At 43.3% G+C, this 23,386-nt stretch overlaps 1 protein-coding gene across 1 annotated transcript in view; it reads left to right on the top strand.

The window, feature by feature from the left end:
- The window catches only part of RAB4A (RAB4A, member RAS oncogene family), a 31,213-nt gene extending 20,938 nt beyond the window's left edge, over nucleotides 1-10,275 (top strand). The window contains exons 7-8 of the mRNA XM_048843891.2: nucleotides 1,515-1,676; nucleotides 9,274-10,275. Coding sequence (XP_048699848.1) covers nucleotides 1,515-1,630 — 116 coding nt within the window. The 3' untranslated portion in view covers nucleotides 1,631-1,676; nucleotides 9,274-10,275. The remainder of the gene's footprint in view (nucleotides 1-1,514; nucleotides 1,677-9,273) is intronic.
- Nucleotides 10,276-23,386: the final 13,111 nt, after the last annotated feature.

Below are 23,386 nucleotides of genomic sequence, written 5' to 3'. Positions count from 1 at the left end.
TTATGGTAATAGTCATGGCAGCAAATCCACTTTCTAGTCTACTTGGTGCCTCCATAAAATAACTTTTTAAAATTGGCAAAATCAGGAAGCTCAGTCTAGTAGGGAGCCAGTTTCCATGTTTTGAATTCCAAGGACGTATTTTGAATGTTCAGGAACTCTTTAGTGTAAATTCCTCTGTTCCTTTTTAACTCAATCAAGGCCAAAACTCCATTTGTTATTTGTATTTTAAATTAAAATGGACCAAAACAGAAAGCTCACACCTAGTGTATCAAACTGATCTATCTATCCCTGGTTTACTGTGGTACTTTTGATCCTTGTTTGTTTGAAAACTAGTCTCTAAAATTGGGTAACCTTTTTTTTTTTTTTTTCTTCTCAGAATGAAATTGGAACTGTAAAGCAAACGTTAGTTATTTTGGACTTTAACTACCTCTATAACGGAAAAGACCTCTTGCTGCAGTCAGAGGGTTTGTCTGCACAGGGAAGTTAGTGCACAGTAAGCTAGAGTGTGAATTTAAAGTGCATTAGCTATTTTGCACAAATCTCCCCATGTGGACACACTCTACTGCATACTAAGGCCACATCTACATTACACACCACTTTTCAGTGGCATGTAGTGTACATGTAGCTAAATGCCACCAGGGAAGGCACACTGTGTCAACACTGCAGTGCATAGCTACCCAAGTTAGTGAAAGCCTCTGGGAGCGGGGAGGCCATGGGAAAAGGCTTCAGCTGCTCCCTGCTGCCAGAGCCTTTCCTTGCTGCCTCCGCCCCGCCAAAGCCTTTCCCTGCTGCCTCTCTCCACCCTCCCCCCCGAGCCTTTTCCTGCTGCTGGAATCTTTCCCTGAAGAGAAGGGCTCCAATGGCAGGAGCTGGCAGCCTTTCCCTGCCACCTGCCCACTGCCACAGCCTTTTACTGCAGAGGGAAAGGTTCCCGCAGCAAGACACTACACTGCTACATTTAGCAGTGTAGATGGGTGGCGCAGCTTGGGCCAGTAGAGAACATGTAGGGAATGTACTTGGGGTACATATCCACACACTTCAGGTGTCTACTCTACTGGCTTAATCCATGCCTTGCCATCTGCACTGCTATTTATACCCATACTAGGAGGGCTGTGCGTGTGTGCCCACTGCCAAAAAAAATCCTGCAGTGTAGAGAGACACTGCACTTTGGGCAGGCAGAGAGCTACTATGCACAAGGCACTTTTAGTGCGCAGTGTAAGTGTTCCCACAGGGAACTAGTACACACTAACCGCTGTGGGCTTTTTCCCCATGTAGACAAGCCCTAAGTCACTTGTAAGATGCACTGCTTCAGTTCTGTTCAAGGACTGGACAATTTGAAACTACTGTGGGAAATGAGATGGAATTATCTGAATGATAAAACTTTGATCCTGTTCTTTATAACTGGGATAGGAAAACATAAATGCTAATAACTTTATCTAGTGTTAGCTATTTTTACTTGTAATCTGTTATCTACAAATGAGGATAACTTATAAGGCCATTTTGTTTCTCGTCAGGTGAACTGGATCCAGAAAGGATGGGCTCAGGAATTCAGTATGGAGATGCTGCCTTGAGACAGCTGAGATCCCCACGTAGAGCACAGGCTCAAAGTGCTCAAGAATGTGGCTGTTAAAGAAAACACAACAAAAAAAATTGAACACTTGTTCTAGAAACAAAAGGTAAGCCATAGAAATTGAGAATGAGCATCTTTGGTAGGTTGCTCTACCTCATTAGTTTATTATATTGATGCCGCCATACAGAGCCTTCATATTTTGTGGTGTTGGACTTTTTCACAGCTAACTTGTTTGGTTTTGGGGGTACCAAGGTGAGTTGTCACCCCTCCCCCCTTGCCTCCAGTATGAGGTAGAGTTGCTTGCTCTTAGCTGGATGTCAGCTCCCTGACACCTCCAACCTGTTCGTCACCCATGCACACTTCTCTGGGCAATGCCAGCCCTTTCCACATAGTTCTCTGAAAAATCTGCTCAATGTGCAGTGGCAGTCACAAAGATAAATGTTAGGAATGGGATAGATAAGACAATAAATACCGTAATGCCACTATATAAATGCGTGGTGTGCCCACACCTTGAATACTGTCTGCTGTTCTGGTTACCCCATCTCAAAAAGATATATTAGAATTGGAAAAAGTACAGACGAGTGCAACAAAACTTATTAGAGGTAAGCAACAGCTTCCATATGAGAAGAAATTAAAAAGACTGGAACTGTTCACCTTAGACAAGAGATGACCAAGGGCGGAATATGATAGAGATCTATAAAATCATGAATGGTGTGGTGAAAATGAATAAGGAAGTATTATTTACCCCTTCATGTAACACAAGAACCAGACGTCACCCAATGAAATTGAAAGGCAGCAGGGTTAAAACAACGTAAGAAAGTGTTTCTTTACACAGTCAGGCTGTTGAACTCATTGCCAGGGGATGTTGTGAAGGCTAGAAATATAACTGGGTTCAAAAAATAATTAGCTAAGTTCATGGAGGATGGGTCCATCTATGGCTATTAGCCAAGATGGTTGGGCAAGGAACCCCATGCTTTGGGTGTCCCTAAACCTCTGACTGCCAGAAGCTGGGACTGGATGATGGCAGATATCCCTTGATGTTCTGTTTCATTCCCTCTGAAGCATCTGGCACCAGCCACTATCTAAAGACAGCATTCTGGACTAGGTGCACCATTGGTCTGAGCCATATGGCCATTCCTATGTTCCTTTACCTTGCAAGTTAAGAATAGGTGTACTCCCGTCCCTGAGTTCTTTTGATGTGTTCCTGTAGTGTCCAGCTCCTTGTCTAGTGAACACTCACAGAAATACCAGGTCTGTGGTCCCCAAGGGAACAGTGTACACACCAGCTTATATGATGCAGCTCAGGATCAACACCTTGCTTAATACCTCAGTACTGAGATACTGTTATAGTGAAAACAGCAATAGGTTTATTAAAGATTCAAGAGTTGGGGAGTAATGATAATGGATAAAGAAGGGCTACATAAAAAACAAAATTACATGTTTTCTAGGTACTAAACTTAACTATTATGTTCAACTTTTGTCTAACGAAGTTTTATCTAATCCAGAGCCATTTGCAGCTTCTTTAACCAAGGCTGGTTGTGATCCTGTTTTCCTGAATGTAAATGCACTTTACTTCCTAGGTGCAGGATAAGGGGGTGTCTTCCTTTCCTTTTACTTATGTCCCCAAAGTTCATTGTCTGTACTTAGAAACAGTATATCCGCATCACTTGTTTTTCCTCTCTTCTCTGTTGACTTGCATATCTCTCTGTTGACTTCATATGTAAATGTGCATCCATTGTGTTAACTTAAAATGCTTAATTTACATGGCAACAGAGGCACATGAATAAACATGTTCTGTCTGACAGGAAACCTGTTTTTCCACCTCTGCTATGACACAGAATCTAAGAACTTATTTTCAGTACCCATACACAGCTCTTCATGGTGTCTGTACATACATTTCACAACAATAACAATGACCAATATGAGCCTAGATTTCATTTAAGACTTCACATAACATTCTTTGGTGAACCAGAACCTGTGTATCATGATCAGGATATTCTTGTAACCTCCTTGCCAGTTAGTGTTGTGGGGTTCTTGGGTTACAAAACCGTTGAACAATAAAGTAATATGCAAAGGTTCATTTGTGCTGCCATTTTCCTCTTCAAGTAGAGGTAGGTTCCATGCGTCAACTGTTGAAATATGAAATGATTGAGAAATTCTATAGAATAAAAATAATCAAAGGCCCTGCTCTTTGCACTATTCTGCTGCCATGAAATATGTTCTAACTTTTTAATAGACATCTGTACTGTACAGAAGTGCAAACCATTTCCACGGTGTCATATGAAAATATTTCTAGAAATCAGAATTCAAAAAAACATAGGGTACACGTCCATATCTATCAAAGGCTTTTTTCATAATCAGTTTTTTTTAAAGTAAATGTTAAAAATCAAACTTGGTCTTTAAAATGAATTAAAATATAATATGTTGTTCCAAACATTCTCCTCTTCCTTCTAGGAAGAATAGCCTTAGGTGTCTTGCATCCCTTGAGCAGAAATGCAGCAAATGCTTCTTCCCTTTTGCTGGTGTAAGACAGAGTTACCACTTCAGGCTGTTGTCTAAAGTAATTTGCAGCATATGGGGGAGCACCAGTCTGACAGATGTCTCTGGGAGACAGAAAGGGAGGCTAGAATGTAACATCCCTCACTCTCTTTTCAGGAGTTCTCAAGCAGACTGTGGAAATGACGGGCATGTTCCAATGAAGATCAGCAGCTGATTTCTCCTTGCAAGAATGCCTGACTGTTTCCTGCCTGCTCTTCGCATGGCTCTTGAAACAAAAAGGGAGGCAATGAGCTGTGTTTGGCCAGCCCTTCTCAGAATCAGAGTTGATGCTTCCCAACTCTGGAGGTGTGCCGGGCTGGAGAGGGAGAGCTATTGATAGACAAGCCTGTTTCCTCTCCTCCTTCCAGTAGCACACAGGGGCTTACAGATGGGTGGAAGTCAGATGCTCTACTTTAGGGAGCTCAGCAAGCTGGTTTGTTTGCTTAACTTCCTCAGGAGCATTTCTCCCACTCTCCAGTTTCCTTCAACTATCTAGGGTTTTCTTGAGGGCTTTTTTCATCTAGCTGTCCATCCAACCTAAGAACGGCCATACTGGGTCAGACCAAGGGTCCATATAGCACAGTATCCCGTCTTCCGACAGTGGCCAATGCCAGGTGCCCCAGAGGGAATAAACAGAACAAATAATCTTCAAGTGCTCCATCCTGTCACCCATTCCCAGCTTCTGGCAAACAGAGGCTAGGGACACCATTCCTGCCCATCCTGGCTAATAGCCAGTGATGGACCTATCCTCCATGAATTTATCTAATTATTTTTTTAACCATGTTATAGTCTTGGCCTTCACAACATCCTCTGGCAAAGAGTTCCACAGGTTGTGCGCTGTGTGAAGAAATACTTCCTTTTGTTTTAAACCTGCTCCCTATTAATTTCATTTGGTGACCCCCTAGTTCTTGTGTTACATGAAGGAGTAAATAACACTTCCTTATTTACTTTCTCTACACCAGTCATGATTTTATAGACCTCAATCATATCTCCCCTTAATTATCTCTTTTCCAACCTGAAAGTCCCTGTCTTACTAATCTCTCCTCATAAGGAAGCCGTTCCATACCCCTAATCATTTTAGTTGCCCTTTTCTGAACCTTTTCCAATTCCAATATATCTTTTTTGAGATGTGGTGACCACATCTGCACACAGTATTCAATATGTGGGCATACCATGGATTTATAGAGGCAATATATTTTCTGTCTTATTATCTAGCCCTTTCTTAATGATTCCCAACATTCTGTTTGCTTTTTTGATTGCTGCTGCACATTGAGTGGATGTTTTCAGAGAACTATCCACAATGACTCCAAGATCTTTCTTGAGTAGTAACAGCTAATTTAGACCCCATCATTTTATATGTATAGTTGGGATTATATTTTCCAATGTGCATTACTTTGCCTTTATCAACATTGAATTTCATCTGCCATTTTGTTGCCCATTCACCCAGTTTTGAGAGATCCTTTTGTAGCTCTTCTCATTCTGCCTGGGACTTAACTATCTTGAGTAGTTTTGTATCCTCTGCAAATTTTGTCACCTCACTGTTTACCCCTTTTTCCTGATGATTTGTGAATATGTTGAATAGGACTGATCCCAGTACAGACCACAGGGGAACACCACTATTTACCCCTCTCCATTCTGAAAACTGACCATTAATTCCTAGCCTTTGTTTCCTATCTTTTAACCAGTTTACCAATCCATGAGAAGACCTTCCCATGACCGCTTACTTTGCTTAAGAGTCTTTGGTGAGGGACTTTGTGAACGGCTTTCTGAAAATCTAAGCACACTATATCCACTGGATCACCCTTTTCCACATGCTTGTTGACCCCCCTCAAAGAATTCTAGTAGATTGAGGCATGATTTCCCTTTACAAAAACCATGTTGACTCTTCCCCAACAAATTATGTTCTTCTATGTGTCTGACAATTTTGTTTTTACTATTGTTTCAACTAGTTTGCCCGGTACTGAAATCAGGCTTACTGGCCTGCAATTGCTGGGATCGCTTCTGGAGCCCTTTTTAAAAATTGGCATCACGTTAGCTATCCTCCAGTCATTTGGTACAGAAGTGGATTTAAATGATAGGTTACAAACTATAGTTAGTTAGTTCTGCAATTTCACATTTGAGTTCCTCAGAACTCTTTGGTGAATATCATCTGGTCCTGGTGACTTCTTGCTGTTAAATTTATCAGTTTGTTGCAAAACCTCCGCTAATGACACCTCAATCTGGAACAGTTCCTCAGATTTGTCACCTAAAAAGAATGGCTCAGGTTTGGGAATCTCCCTCACATCCTCAACCGTGAAGACTGATGCAAAGAATTCATTTAGTTTCTCCGCAATTACCTTATCGTCCTTGAGTGCTCCTTTAGCATCTTGATCGTCCAGTGGCCCCACTGGTGGTTTAGCAGGGTTCCTGCTTCTAATGTCCTTTTAAAAAAAAAAAAAAAAAATTGTATTCCTTTTTTGAGTCTTTGGCTAGCTGTTCTTCAAATTCTTTTTTGGCCTTCCTAATTATAGTTTTACACTTCATTTGCCAGAGTTTATGCTCCTTTCTAGTTTCCTCACTAGGATTTAACTTCCACTTTTTAAAGGATGCCTTTTTGCCTCTCACTGCTTCTTTTACCTGTTGTTTAGCCATGGTGGCACTTTTTTAATTCTCTTAATTTGTTTTTTTAATTTGGGTATACATTTAAGTTGAGCCTCTATTATGGTGCCTTTAAAAGGTTTCCATGCAGCTTGCAGGGCTTTCACTTAAGGCACTGTACCTTTTTAATTTCTGTTTAGCTAACCTCCTCATTTTTGTGTAGTTACCCTTTCTGAAATTAAATGCTACAGTGTTGGGCTGCTGTAGTGTTTTCCCCGCCACAGGGATGTTAAATTTAATTATATTATGGTCATTATTATCAGGCAGTCCAGCTATATTCACCTCTTGGACCAGATCCTGTGCTCCACTTGGTCCTAAATCAAGAATGGCCTCTTCTCTTGTGGGTTCCAGGACTAGCTGGTCCAAGATGCATTTAAGGTGTCAAGAAACTTTATCTCTGCATCCCATCTTGAGGTGATTATGCACCCAGTCAATATGTGGCTAGTTAAAATCCCCTATTATTATTGAGTTTTTTTTATTTTAATAGCCTCTCTAATCTCCCTGAGCATTTCACAGTCCCTATCACCATCCTGGTCAGGTGGTCGGTAATATATCCCTACTGCTATATTATTCTTATTCAATCATGAAATTACTATCCTTAGATTCTGTGGTACATTGGTTCATTTAAGATTTTGACTTCATTTGATTCTACGCTTTCTTTCACGTGTGGTGCCACTCCCCCACTAGCAGAACCTGTTCTGTCCTTCCAGTATATTTTGTACCCTGGTATTACTGTGTCCCATTGATTACTCTCATTCTGCCAAGTGTTTGTGATGCCTATTATATAAATATTTTCATTTAATACGAGGCGCTCTAGTTCATCCATCTTATTATTTAGACTTCTAGCATTGGCATATAAGCACTTTAAAAACTTGTCACTTTTTAGATGTCTGCCACTTATGTGATGTAATTGAATGAGACTTTTTTCATTTGACTGTTTCTCATCAGATCCTACCTGTATTTTATCATCTTCCATCCTCTCCTCCTTACTAGGACATAGAGAATCTTCATTTATATATCCTCCCGCTAAGGGATGTCTCTGTCCGAACCATGTGCTCTTCCGCACCTGTCAGCTTTCCCCCATCCCTTTAAAATTAAAAAGGTCATTGAACAGTTTTTAAACTAAATGCCAGCAATCTGGTTCCATTTTGGTTTAGGTGGAACCTATCCATCCTGTATAGGCTCCCCCTTTCCCAAAAGTTTACCCAGTTCGTAGTAAATCTAACCCTCCCCCCCTCCTACCTACACCATTGTCTCATCCACACATTGAGACCCTGCAGTTCTTCCTGTCTAACTGGCCCTGCGTGTGGAACTGGAAGCATTTCAGAGACTGCTACCATGGAGCTCCTGGACTTCAATTTCTTACCTAGCAGCCTAAATTTGGCCTCCAGGTCCTCCCTCCCATCCTTCGCATGTCACTGGTACCTACATGTACCACGACCACCAGCTCCTCCCCAGCACTACACATAAGTCTATCTAGATGTCATGAGAGATCCACAACCTTTGCACCAGGCAGGCAAGTCACCAAGTGGTTCTCTTGGTCATCGCAAACCCAGCTATCTGTTTCTAATGATTAGAATCGGCCATTACTAATACCTGTCTCTTCCTAATAACTGGAGTTCCCTCCCTTGGAGAGGTATCCTCATCTGGAAGGAGGGTCCCAACTACAGGATCATTTCCCTCTGCTTCAGTTGGATGTCCTCCTTCCTGGAGACTTTCATCCTCCTCAATAACACAGAGGCTGTCAGACGGGGGGGTGGGACCATTCTACTGTGTCCTGGAAAGTCTCATCTATGTACCTCTCTGTCTCCCTTAGCTCTTCCAGCTCAGCCACCCTGATCTCCAAAGCCCGTACACAGTCTCGGAGAGCCAGGAGCTCCTTGCACCAAATGCACACATACGTCACCTGCTCATAGGGCAGGTAATCAATACATGCTGCATTTGGTGCAATAAACAGATGGTTTTTGAAGAGAGCCACCCACTTGCTCTGAGCTGCAGATGTATTAAAAATAAAACTGGTCTTTGAAACGCAATAACTGAATTATTTTCTCTGCATTCATTTTGGCCTGCGTGTGATATAGTATGAGTAGTACACATCCTCTTCATTCAAGTTGCTAGCAGAAATCTGAACAGAGGAGGTTGAAACTTAAGAAAGAGAGCAAAGTTTTAAAAATTTGCAAATATTGATTTCTTCAATCAACTGTCATCCTTAAATCCTAAAATGAAACTTTCTATTCCTAGTGTAATCTGTGAGTTGGCAATCCCTCAATCAAAGGACTTTAAAGGGCTTTGTGCTCTTTAAATGAAGGAAAACTAGAAGGAGGATGCAGCTTGAGGGATCCTGAGTTTGCAAATGACTTGAAGAATGCATCCATCTGAAGTCCCAGGAACTTCAATGGGGCTTCGCAAGGGTGCATGTGCATGGATCCAATTGCAGGATTTGAACCTTTTTTTTCCCCCCTAAACTTAGAAAGCTTAAATTTCCATAAAATGTTCACAGCAATGATATGTTCTTTTGTATTTTTCAGATGTCCATGCAATTGGTGTTTGTAGCAACAACTGACAAAGCTTGAAGGCTATGCAGTTTTTTAAAAACATCTTTACTAACGTATGTGAACAGAAAAGCCACTGCTGGAAAAACAGTTCTGCATGGTGGTAGGCAAGAATGTGCATATGACACAGCAGACTGCAAAACAAACCTGACAATTCAGTGGACAATACTAAGACTCACCTGTATGTAAACCATTTTCCGTTACATATTTTTGTCACTCACCTTTAAAGTATTGCTGTATACTGTATATAATGTAACAGTAAATTTCCAAAGCATGATCTACTTATGTTTGATATAATAAATGTTGCACTAAAAGCAATTATATTTTATTTTTTTAATCATATTAACTAAAACTTGTTAACTGAGTTAGGCTTTGTCGTGTTTGTGTTAATTGCACACTAGGTTATGTTTATGACCTGAAATACAAAGCCACTGGCACTGTCACTGATTTTCCTTCTTCACTACGTTTGCCACACTCTACAGGGTGTTTACATGATTATTCTTGAAGTACGGTGAGGACATTACCTACGTTTACTAATCTGTCAGATTTGGAATGAACGTTTTAATGAAGTGCATCTGTCCTGTTTTCTGACCATTCTTAAATAAATTTCTCTCAACTATATTTTTTCCTACTTTGTAGGTTAAAAATGCTGCTGCTAAGTCTCTGAAATGACTGCTGTCTGACCTTGGATCTTGGAATTTTTTTCTGTGTTCTCTGGTTCTTTTCTTTTCCTTTTCTACTTCTGTTGTATAGAAGCGGGGGCCAATGAGGTTAGTGGGTTTGTTTTTGTTTGGAAAAACTGTGCATCTTCTATTTAATGATTCTAATGCTGCGTGAGGAGTCCATGAGAAATCATTGTGGTGATCTTTCATGTGTCTGTAATGAGAGCAGTTTCTATAAGGTATTGCTTAATCTCATTAGACTGCACTTCTCAAAAATGCTTTAGCTACTAATAAAGCAATCGGCTATAAAAAGTAATGGATGCTGCTGAATGCATACCTGTTCAGTGCGGCCAAGTGTTTCAAATGTACGGTATCTAGGAAGTGCAACCAACTATGCTGAATGTGGAATTTTCATTAAAATTTATTTTAAATATTCTAAAAAACTATATATGGTATTATGGGATTTTAAACATAGGGCTTGATGGTTCTAATTGGAGGGTCTCTTCATACAAGTCTCCCCTCTGGCCTGCAATAGGGTACCATCCTCCCTGTTGTCAGATCCCACTGAGGGTATTTCATAGTGTTGGTGATTTATATACATGAGGAAATGGAATATAGGTGGGCTACATGCATTTTTCTCTCTGCCCCTGGAAACCATCAGGTATTCAGCCTGTCATATTAACTTTAGTGCAGAGTTGTTTAGGATGTTGGAACCTCCCTCCTGAGCTCTTTATTGTGGGGCAAAACAGCCAGCACAGGAAATCCTGTTGTCGTGGCTCCATTAGAGCTATACTAAGGCGGTGGGAGAGAGAGTCCAATGACAGCAGGAAGCCTAGATATCCACATCACTCTCCAGGAGTGGTGGGAAATCTATATAGCTTATGTATTGCCACTTAAGGACCTATGGAGTGGGGGCATTTCTGAAAGGAATGTAATAAGGAGGGGGGTCAAAGGGTTTCTCAAGAATGTAAGTCCAGAATAACTCCATTGAGCTTAAGGTTATACGGGTGTAACTGAACAGGATTTGGCCCAAGAAACCTAGCAACACAAAAAATTATTTGTCAGACATCTATTACAATTCCATGGGCAAAAACTGCATTACTGAGGGATACCTGAATCCTCACTTGTTAAAGAACACAGGTAGAATATAAATGTTTCAATATTAAAATGAAACTGAATTATAGTGCCAGAGGGTATTGGCAGCACATGAGCACCGCTAGAGTGCATGAGGTAGATACTAGAGCCCCTCAATGGCATTCTAATCCTACATTTAAAGATAGTGCATCTTGGGGCTTGGTGCAGTTTAAATGTTTTTCCAAAAGGGTGTGGGTCTGTATCTAAACTGAATGTAAAAGCGAAAGGATTAAATTGAATCATTTTACCATGCTTTGTACAGGGAAAATCTAACTTTGAAGTCTTGCAGGCCATTAATCCAAGTAGCTTTGTATGATGTTCCTTTCTCAATAAAAATGGTCAGCATGCAGCATTAGACTTAAATGACATGTAGAAAAGACGCTTATTGTATTATTCCTGGGGGGAATTCTGCACCCAAAAAATATTTTTTAATTCTGCAAAATTCTACATATTTTATTTTGGTAATTTATTTCAAAATACCTGTCAGCAAGTATGTCTGTAACAATGCATACTACAAAAAAGATTCAGGAAATGTTTTTTGACAAATAGATGCCTTACTAGGCATATTAATACAGAACTCAGTAATTAAACAACAATACAGAACTATTTCCCACACCCCTCAAAAGCAGTGCAAACACTTGGGGGAATCAGGGGTAATGGAAGAGCTGAGGGAGAGGGAAGTAAATTGCTGGAGAGGAACCTGGATGTGAACTTAAAGGGTGTTGGGTATGGGTGGGGAAAGTATGGAACAGATTTGGGGGGGGCGGGGAGGGAGTGTTAGGGAGTGTCCCCATGCAGACCTTGAGTGACCCCTAGCCTCTACCATTCTTTCAGGCACATCTGCCCTGTCCCCATGTGTTTCTGTGCCCCCACGCTCCATCCACTTCCCCCCTGTAGCTCTGCATCCCCTCCCCCTCTGCATCTCCCTCCCCCATATCCCTGTGCCTCCACTCCCATTCAGCCCCTGCCCCAGTCTGTCCTCCCCCACTAGCCCTTAGGAGCCCCGATCTGACCCCCAGCAGTCCCACGCTGTCTATCTCCCCATATTTCCTGACCTGGTCCGACAGGCACTGTGAAGAAGGCAGGCTCTTTCTCTTCCCTATCCTGGCTGGAGCTTGCCAGGAGCAGCTGCTGTGCTCTAGTGCCACAGCGCCCTCTGGTGGGCAAAACTGCAGCAACTTTTCAGCAGAAGCTATTTTCTACCAAAAAATGTTTAAAATGTGCATGGTACATGAAAACATACACGCGCACAGTGATGCAGAATTCCCCCAGGAGTATTGTATAGCATGGATGGCTGACCAGAAATGCTCCCAAGGAATGTTTCTCTCCTGGTATATTTGCATATATTTTTTGGAAACTGCCTAATACTGCATTTCAAAGCCTAAAATAACTCCAAAAACCATAATATGTAAATATCTGCCTTGTTCTGGGTTGTCTTCTAGTACGTATCATCTGGAAGTGCTTTCTACCACAGCCCCTCTGTTTCTCCTCCCAGACAAGAGAGAGAATATAACTGGTGATTCAGAATAGAGGGAGTTTGCACATCAGACTTGAAAGACGCTGCTGATAGCTTTTAGTTTTAGATCCTGCAGTTGCCTGTCCTTTGATACCAGACTCCGCTGGAGGTAGTCCAATGGGATATGTTGCCTTCATACCAGCTTCTTTAAGTTGGGAGAATTTGTGTCCTGTTTTCCACATTCCCAAAACAGGAATGAATGCTGGGAAATGAGTGTCTGGTTTTCACCTTTACACCTCCTGCTCAACTTTTTGGTAGATGGCGAAGAAAGGGGAAGGCCGCCTGACCTTCCTAGTTCTGAGATGTAGCACAAGCCGTGGTCTCTCTCCTGCCACTATTGCTGTGATCAAAGTGGGTAGGGCCTTTAATCATCCAGTTTTACTATTACTCACCAAGTTAAGGGTGCTGATAAGAGGAAGGTTTGCTTAATTCCAAGATTCTCTAACCCCAGTGCTACTTGCAGTGTGGTCTCAGGTGACTTTCTCCTCCTTGAGTGCTAAACCTCATTCATTTTCCTTCTCTGCAGCTCTTTACTTTTCTCTGTTACAATGCAGTTTTCTTCAGTGTTACAAATGTGATCTTTTTGTTTTTTCCAAACAGTCTGAGAAATAACTGGTGCAGCTTTAGATTTGGAGTGATTAAAAACAGTATCTCTTCCTCCCTCCTGCCGTTCACATACAAAACTGATAAAGAAGCCTTTTGTTTATATGAGAGTACTTTTTGAATAGTTTGGTCAATTTTCTGGAACTAAAAATAAGCTAAGCACAATTTTTTTCTGTAAGCTTCCAGATTCCCGTCATTGTAGAATAAGTAGCTTTATTACAGTAAGCTTTAGTGTATATACTTGATCTTAACATCTTAAAGTGTTTCTAAAAATAGTGCATTCAGACAGTGCACATTAACAAGGTTAAAGTGCATGACTTATATGTTAAGATTTGTACTGTAATGCATATTTCATTTTAATGACCAATTGGTACTAGAGGTAAAGTAATAAGGTGTTTTAAAACTTAATGTAGTAAGCTTTGGGAAAAATGTAATCATTACAGAGGGTAGCTCTCCACAGTGTGTACGTTAGATTATCTATTATTCCACAGTGATAGACTTGAAGATCTCAAATGTCGTGCTAGGAACATCCCGAAACTAGTAGTTCAAGTTTGGCTCTAAAATTTTAATCATACATGTAACAAAGCAGATTGACAAATGTAGTGTTTACCTAAATAGAATCATAGAATATAAGGGTTGGAAGGGACCCCAGAAGGTCATCTAGTCCAACCCCCTGCTCGAAGCAGGACCAATTCCCAGTTAAATCATCCCAGCCAGGGCTTTGTCAAGCCTGACCTTAAAAACCTCTAAGGAAGGAGATTCTACCACCTCCCTAGGTAACGCATTCCAGTGTTTCACCACCCTCTTAGTGAAAAAGTTTTTCCTAATATCCAATCTAAACCTCCCCCACTGCAGCTTGAGACCATTACTCCTCGTTCTGTCATCTGCTACCATTGAGAACAGTCTAGAGCCATCCTCTTTGGAACCCCCTTTCAGGTAGTTGAAAGCAGCTATCAAATCCCCCCTCATTCTTCTCTTCTGCAGGCTAAACAATCCCAGCTCCCTCAGCCTCTCCTCATAACTCATGTGTTCCAGACCCCTAATCATTTTTGTTGCCCTTCGCTGGACTCTCTCCAATTTATCCACATCCTTCTTGAAGTGTGGGGCCCAAAACTGGACACAGTACTCCAGATGAGGCCTCACCAATGTCGAATAGAGGGGAACGATCACGTCCCTCGATCTGCTCGCTATGCCCCTACTTATGCATCCCAAAATGCCATTGGCCTTCTTGGCAACAAGGGCACACTGCTGACTCATATCCAGCTTCTCGTCCACTGTCACCCCTAGGTCCTTTTCCGCAGAACTGCTGCCTAGCCATTCGGTCCCTAGTCTGTAGCTGTGCATTGGGTTCTTCCGTCCTAAGTGCAGGACCCTGCACTTATCCTTATTGAACCTCATCAGATTTCTTTTGGCCCAATCCTCCAATTTGTCTAGGTCCTTCTGTATCCTATCCCTCCCCTCCAGCGTATCTACCACTCCTCCCAGTTTAGTATCATCCGCAAATTTGCTGAGAGTGCAATCCACACCATCCTCCAGATCATTTATGGAGATATTGAACAAAACCGGCCCCAGGACCGACCCTTGGGGCACTCCACTTGATACCGGCTGCCAACTAGACATGGAGCCATTGATAACTACCCGTTGAGCCCGACAATCTAGCCAGCTTTCTACCCACCTTGTAGTGCATTCATCCAGCCCATACTTCCTTAACTTGCTGACAAGAATACTGTGGGAGACCGTGTCAAAAGCTTTGCTAAAGTCAAGAAACAATACATCCACTGCTTTCCCTTCATCCACAGAACCAGTAATCTCATCATAGAAGGCGATTAGATTAGTCAGGCATGACCTTCCCTTGGTGAATCCATGCTGGCTGTTCCTGATCACTTTCCTCTCATACAAGTGCTTCAGGATTGATTCTTTGAGGACCTGCTCCATGATTTTTCCAGGGACTGAAGTGAGGCTGACTGGCCTGTAGTTCCGAGGATCCTCCTTGTTCCCTTTTTTAAAGATTGGCACTACATTAGCCTTTTTCCAGTCATCCGGGACTTCCCCAATTCGCCACGAGTTTTCAAAGATAATGGCCAATGGCTCTGCAATCACAGCCGCCAGTTCCTTCAGCACTCTCGGATGCAACTCGTCCGGCCCCATGGACTTGTGCACGTCCAGCTTTTCTAAATAGTCCCTAACCACCTCTTTCTCCACAGAGGGCTGTCCATCTCTTCCCCATTTTGTCCCCTTACCTTCCCTAAACATAGCGCATGCATTCCATGTGTGAAGTTCTTACTCTAAGGCCATGTCTACACTATGAAATTAGGTTGAATTTATAGAAGTTGGTTTTCTAGAAAGCGTTTTTATACAGTTGATTGTGTGTCCCTACACAAATGCTCTAAGTGCATTTAGGCGGCAGTGTGCATCCACAGTACTGAGGCAACTGTCAACTTCCAGAGCTTTGCACTGTGGGTAGCTGTCCCACAGTTCCCACAGTCTCTGCCGCCCATTTGAATTCTGGGTAGAAATCCCAGTGCCTGATGGGGCAAAAACATTGTCGGGGGTGGTTCTGGGTACATATCCTCAGGTCCCCCCCCTTCCCTTCCTGGCTGAGTGACTTAGCCAGGTCATTTCCCTTTTAAGTTTCATCTCATGACAGTTCAGTCCTGCCAGCAGTCCTACTGCACCGTCTTCTAATGAACAGCCAGCAGACGACAACTGTCAGCAGTAATACTTCACCGTCTTTGGCTGAGCACCCAGAAGCTGATGATGGCCAGCAGTCGTACTGCACCGTCTGCTGCCAGCAAGATGTATAAAGATAGATGAAGTGGATCAAAACAAGAAATAGACCAGATTTGTTTTCTATTCATTTTCTCCTCCCTCCCTCCGTGAAATCAATGGCCTGCTAAACCCAGCGTTTTGAGTTCTATCCTTGCAGGGGCCATTCTGTTTCTACTTGATGCAAAGCCACCCCCTTTGTTGATTTTAATTCCGTGTAAGCCATGTTGTCAGTCACCCCTCCCTCCGTCAGAGCAACGGCAGACAATCGTTTCACGCCCTTTTCCCTGGATTGCCTGAGCAGACGCCATAGCACAGCAAGCATGGAGCCCATTCAGCTCACCGCAGCAGTTATGACCATTGTAAACACCTCACGTGTTATCATGCAGTTTATGCAGAACCAGCACCTGAAAAACCAGGAGAGGAGGGGACGGCAGCACAGTGATGAGGATATGAACACAGATTTCTCTAAAAGCGTGGTCCCCAGCAATTTGGAGATCATGGTGTTACTGGGGCAGGCTCATGCCATGGAAAGCCAATTCTGGGCCTGGGAAACAAGCACCGAGTGGTGGAACCACATGGTGTTGCAGGTTTGGGATGATTCCCAGTGGCTCCAAAACTTTCGCATGCGTAAGGGCACTTTTATGGAACTTTGTGACTCGCTTTCCCCTGTCCTGAAGCACAAGAATACCAAGATGAGAGCAGCCCTCACAGTTCACAAGCGAGTGGCAATAGCCCTGTGGAAGCTTGCAACGCCAGACAGCTACTGGTCAGTCGGTAATCAATTTGAAGTGGGCAAATCTACTGTGGGTATTGCTGTGATGCAAGTAGCCAGTATAATCATTGACCTGCTGCTGTCAAAGGTAGTGACTCTGGGAAATGTGCAGGTCATACTAGATGGCTTTGCTGCAATGGGATTCCCTAACTGTGGTGGGGCTATAGAAGGAATACATATCCCTATCTTGGGACCAGAGCACCAGGGCAGCCAGTACATAAACCGCAAGGGGTACTTTTCAATGGTGCTGCAAGCACTGGTGGATCACAAGGGACGTTTCACCAACATCAACGTGGGATGGCTGGGGACCCAGCCTATCCCTTAATACCATGGCTCATGAAGCTGTACACAGGCACCCTGGACCGTAGTAGGGAGCTGTTCACCTATAGGCTGAGCAAGTGCAGAACGGTGGTACAGTGTGCATTTGGATGCTTAAAGGGTCACTGGCGCAGTTTACTAACTCACTTAGACCTCAGCGAAACCAATATTCCCATTGTTATTGCTGCTTGCTGTGTGCTCCGCAATCTCTCTGAGAGTAAGGGGGAGACATTTATGGCGGGGTGGGAGGTTGATGCAAATCGCTTGGCCACTGAACACACACAGTCAGACACCAGGACGGTTAGAAGAGCACAGCAGGAAGGGCTGTGCATCAGAGAAGCTTTGAAAACGAGTTTCATGACTGGCCAGGGTAGGGTGTGACATTTCTGTTTTTCTCCTTGATGAAAACCTGCCCCCTTGGTTTCCTCCAAATTCCCTATAAGCCACCCCCTCCTTCCCCCCTTCAATCACAGCTTGCTTGCAAAGGAAATAAAGTCACTATCATTTTAAAAAACATGTATTCTTTATTAATTGATTATAAAAAGAGGGAGATAACTCACAAGGTAGCCCCAGTGGGGTAGGGGAGGAGGGAAGGAAAAGGCCACGTTAAAACTTCTTGAATGACAGCCTGTTGTTGCTTGGGCTGTCTATTGGGGTGGAGTGTTTGGGTGCCCGGAGCCTCCCTCCCTCCCCTCCCAATGTTCTTGGGCATCTGGGTGCGGAGCCTATGGAACTTGGGGAGGAGTGAGGGTAGTTAAACAGGGGCTGCAGCGGCAGTCTGTGATCCTGGTGCCATTCATGAACCTCCACCAGATGCTGGAGCATGTCCCTTTGATCCTGCAGTAGCCCCAGCATTGCCTATGCCTCCTCTGATCTTCCTGCCGTCACCTCTCCTCACATTCATTGGCCACTTTCCTTTGCTATTGTGTCCCTCCACACATTCTGCTGAGCTCTGTCAGTGCTGGACGACTGCATGAGCTCAGAGAACATTTCATCGTGTGTGCGGTTTTTCGCTGCCTTATCTGAGATAAGGATGGAGGAGGGAGGCTTGAAACATTTGCAGCTGCTGGAATTAAAAAAGGGAGTGAAGTATTTTAAAAGATACATTTTACAGAACAATGGCTGTACTTTCACAGTGAACAACACTATTCATATTACCTAGCCCATATGATTTTGGTACAAGGTCGCATTTTGCATCTTATATTGAGTGCCTGCAGCTTTGGTGTTAGAGATCACACACGCAGGGGTGGGCAACACAATTCTGCTTGCAGGCGGCCATGGTAAGCCATAGTCTTTCGGCTTCTGCAACCTTCAAAACAGCAGCGCCCTCCTCTCCCATACCAAGCAAAGCACGTTGAGTTGGTCATTTAGTGCTGCGGTTTTCCTGTTAACATGCAGCAGCAGAAACCAAACTAACCCCCCCCCCCATCCAATTCTCTAGGATGATTGCTTTACCACTCCCCTCACCGCATGGCTGATATTAGGGAAGATCCCTGCTAGCCAAACGCGAACAGCTCAGCCACGCGGTGGGGGAGAGGGGGCATTCACGCTAACTGCGGGGAGAATTTCTTTTCAGCCACAGGCAAACAGCCGAGTAGGAACGGGCACCTCTGAATGTCCCTTTAATTAAATTCCCCTATTTCAACCAGGTTACCATGAATGATACCACTCTCCTGAGGATAACACAGAGAGATAAAGAACAGATGTTACTTGAATGCCAGCAAACACCGGGACCATACGCTGCCAGGCTTTGTCATGCAATGATACCAGTTTACTTGCTACTAGCATGGCGTGGTAAAGTGTCCTAACATGGAGGACGGAATAAGGCTGCTCTCCCCAGAAACCTTCTGCAAAGGCTTTTAAAGTACCTCCAGGAGAGCTTCATGGAGATGTCCCTGGAGGATTTCCGCTCCATCCCCAGACACATTAACAGACTTTTCCAGTAGCTGTACTGGCCACGAATGCATCCTAAGTCCTCAGGGCTACTTAATAATTAAAAAACGCTTGCTTTTATAACATGTATTATATTTAAAAATGTATACTCACCAGAGGTCCCTTCTCTGACTTTGTTGGGTTGGGAGAGTATTTCAGTCAGGGTGATAAAAAGATCCTGGCTTGTGGGGAGAACGGTGTGCTGTGCTCTCTCCTCAAGCTCGTCCTCCTCATCTTCCCCATCCACAAAATCCTCACACATGGCGGAGAGTACCCCATCATCGGAGTCCACGGACAGAGGTGGGGTAGCGGTGGCAGCCCCCCCCACAGAATTGCATGCAGCTCAGCATAGAAGCGGCATGTCTGGGGCTCTGTCCCGGAGAGTCCGTTTGATTCTTTGGTACGCTTGTCTGAGCTCCTTAAGTTTCATGCGGCACTGTGTTGCATCCCTGCTGTAGCTTCTGTCCCTCATGGCCTCAGAGATTTTTTGAAATGTTTTGGCATTTCGTCTTTTGGAACGTAGTTCTGATAGCACGAATTCCTCTCCCCATACAGTGATCAGATCCAGTACCTCCCGTTCGGTCCATGCTGGAGCTCTTTTTCAATTCTGGGACTGCATGGTCACCTGTGCTGATGAGCTTGCCTGGCCAAACAGGAAATGAGATTCAGAAGTTTCTGGGGCTTTTCCTGTACACCTGGCCAGTGCATCTGAGGTGAGTGCTGTCCAGAGCGCTCACAATGGCGCACTGTAGGATAGCTCCCAGAGGCCAATACCTTTGAATTCCGTCCACACTAACCCTAATTTGAAACTGTGATGTCGATTTCAGCGCTAATCCCCTTGTTTGGGGGGGGGATACAGAAATTGGTTTTAAGAGCCCTTTATGTCGGAAAAAAATGGCTTTGTTGTGTGGACGGGTGCAGGGTTAATTTGATTTAATGCTGCTACATCAGACATAAACTCATAGTGTAGACCAGACCTAATTGACTTACCAAAGCAAAGTGGCTTAGCAAAGCTTTCCTACCACAATGTCAGGTATCTGAAGTCTATAATTCATTGTTCATGGAGGTTTTAGATGGTTAAAGTTTGTAAAGGTTTAAGTATTTTATAAAACCCTCTGTCCTACCTTTTGAGTTTGGTGCTGCACTATGCCATTATATTTGATGCTTGTATCTAATCTTGAATAAAGAACGTTTTCTGAAGAGTATAGGTGGTCTGTAGTGAGTAGTCTTTTGTCTTGTACCTCTGTTATAGTGCAGAGCTGGTTTAACTCATTGTTAAGCAAGTTTTGACAGCAATTGTTAAACAAACTCTCGAGGGCAACTCACTTTTGCTAGAGCCAAAGTGGATAAATCTGATTTAAAATAACAATTTTAAATTCATTTAAGTTAAAAACACTTTTTAAAAATAAATGCATCATTCACCATTTTCTAATGTAAAAATTAATCTGAATAAAGATAAGTTAAGCGTAAGGAACAAGACCGAATTGCAGTGAGAAAGGTCTCATGATAAAGCAGTTAAATGCCATCCTAGGGCATTGGATTCTGTTTCTGACTGAGTTCCTGTGTAGTGTTAAACACTTCACACCAAACTTCTGGTAGCCAGTAGTTGTGTCCCTAATGTTCTGGGTACCCAGCTTGAGATACTGAGAGCTGATGTGCAGAAGAGCTTGGCACTCATCTGCAACTGAGGTCGATGGGAGGTCTAAACTGTCCTGATTTATTTTTTTTTCCCACCCACATGTGCTGTCTGATCAGCCTAGTTTGTGAAGACTGTGACAGACACCCACTGGTGCCAACTGGCCAAGGGTTCACTGTTGTAATAACAACTCCTAAAAAGCCTGACAATCTCACTACATTGCTTTCATGGTATATAGCCATAATTGATGTCATGTGAGGTCTTAAATGAAAGTCCATCACTATTGTTTTGTGCAAAGCTAGGTTTGGATAATGAAAATGTTTCTAAGATCATGTCTACACTTCCACTTATGTCAGCAAAACTATTACTTGGGGCGGGGGAGAAGAGAAAAACATCCCTGAATGACAAATTTTGGCAGCGTAAGTGCTCATGTGTATGCTGTTACAGCAGCAGGAGATGCTTATTAGGTGATTTTATTATGTTGACTGGAGAGTTTGCTCCCAGCAGCTTAGAATGGCTATTTGAGCAGTCTTACAGCTGTAAGCTTGCTAGTGTAGACATGGCTTCTAAGTCTCCTGAATCAAGGCAGGGTTGATGTACAGGTTTTGTCCTATCTGTCTCAGTTCATGTGTAAATTAAGAATTGTAAGCCAGCACAATGAAAACCCTATTTAGATACAAAGGACAATCTCCAAGGGCAGACCATGAACTGTGGGGAATTTAAGGGAAAGGTAACAAGACACCCATTTGTCCTGCAGAAGATGACTTTACCTTCATGAAATGGAATCCTAAAGAGCCTTGCTTGGACATGCTATGAAGAAAAGCTGGTTTAGATGGATGGTTAGGCCCGGTGTAGTCTTCAGGAATTTTTTTTTTTTTTTTGCGCTATAAATGTTATGTAGGTGCTGATCCTGAATCAGCAGAATAAGTTTATACAGTTTCTTTGCAGACAGGATATTAGGTATTTATTAGCAGTATTCAGTGAATGATAGAGAGGGATGTGTCAAAGGGGACTAGGGTACATCTGTTAACCTGCAAGACAAAGTAAAGGCTGCATAGTCTAAAGAGATGGTGGTGGCAGAGAGTGGATCTACCCAGTTAAGCACAAGCAAATCTCTCTTGCTAGAGGTAGAGAGATAAGTGATTCACAGTCCTGGGCACCCCAAAAACCATGCCAAAGACACTGCCACCAGATATTCCTTCCCTGCTTGATGTAGCATTGGTGCATCTGAGATGAAGGATGCTACACTAGTGCAAATGGCAGCAGACTTCTCCATTCTCCCCTTGCAGCCGAAGAGAAGAATTCTTACACAAATGTAGCTTTGTGGCCAAGTCATTAGTAACATTTCTATAAGTAGAATCAACACTTGCTTAGGAAAGCAGCTTTTAGGAGTATGATACTGAAGTAAGAACAGCCTCAGGGCAAGAAGTAGGGGGAATGAGACTGATCAGTATTCCCATGAATGTTCAATGTATAAGGGGCTAGACCCTATAGGAAACCTGTGGCTTGGTGTATGTTATTCCCGAACCTATGTAGAAGCATCAAGCAAGGCTTCACAGGTAGTGCTTGTACTGCCCGAAGCGGATGGTTTCAGGGAGCTGATGCACAGAGGTACAGATTAAGACTCCTTCACATTAAGGCAGGTAGCTCACAATCCTGGGGAACATTAGATACCTATTGCTGGCATTTGGTCATCTTATTACCTAAATACGTTTCAACCTACATCTAGAAAAGTAACAGCTTGCTAAGCTCTAAGAACACTTCCTCTAGCCTTTCCTTTTGCAGTTCCCCACGTTGCCAGAACTTTAGTGGAACACCTGCATAAACTTCTGTAACTTCTTGGAAAGTTACCACCAACTGTTACACAGATAAACATCTCTGACTACTTGTAGAGTGGCCCTTCTTGGCAATGAGGATATCAGCATCAGGCCTGAGTAAGCACACCACTGTATTAACGCCAGGCAGGTTAATGCATCCTTTCCAGAGCTCTCACCCCTTGGCACCAACAGCTACAGGGACCAGTTGAACTATTTACCTAGGCAAAAGAACTGATGCAATTTCTTCTTGCCCTTAACAGTGCAGAGCACTGAAGCCAGTGTTGTCCTGTCCATTAAGCAGGAGAGGAAATGCTATTTGTGTGATGTAACATGATCCTTAACTGCTGTGGAAACAATAGCAAGAGCGGGTGGGGGGGGAGAAAAGTAGAAGAGTCCAGTTCTCCAAAGGAATACTGGAAAGTGGCAAGCAGAAGATGGAAAAGCACCAATTTCATTTTCCATACTAGTACCTATTCCTAATGTGGTGTCAGAGTACAGGGTAGTTACCAGACAGGGTTGAAGCCAAGCTTACTGTATTTTTACATAGCAATAGGCTTTTTTCACTTTTAGGCCTGCAAAGTGGACCTAGACAAATTGGAGGATTGGGCCAAAAGAAATCTGATGAGGTTCAATAAGGATAAGTGCAGGGTCCTGCACTTAGGACGGAAGAACCCAATGCACAGCTACAGACTAGGGACGAAATGGCTAGGCAGCAGTTCTGCGGAAAAGGACCTAGGGGTGACAGTGGACGAGAAGCTGGATATGAATCAGCAGTGTGCTCTTGTTGCCAAGAAGGCCAATGGCATTTTGGGATGTATAAGTAGGGGCATAGCGAACAGATTGAGGGACATGATTGTCCCCCTCTATTTGACATTGGTGAGGCCTCATCTGGAGTACTGTGTCCAGTTTTGGGCCCCACACTACAAGAAG

Source organism: Caretta caretta, chromosome 3, assembly GCF_965140235.1.
Source record: "Caretta caretta isolate rCarCar2 chromosome 3, rCarCar1.hap1, whole genome shotgun sequence".
Taxonomy (NCBI): Eukaryota; Metazoa; Chordata; order Testudines; family Cheloniidae; genus Caretta; species Caretta caretta.
This window is presented reverse-complemented; position numbering and strand designations above follow the sequence as displayed.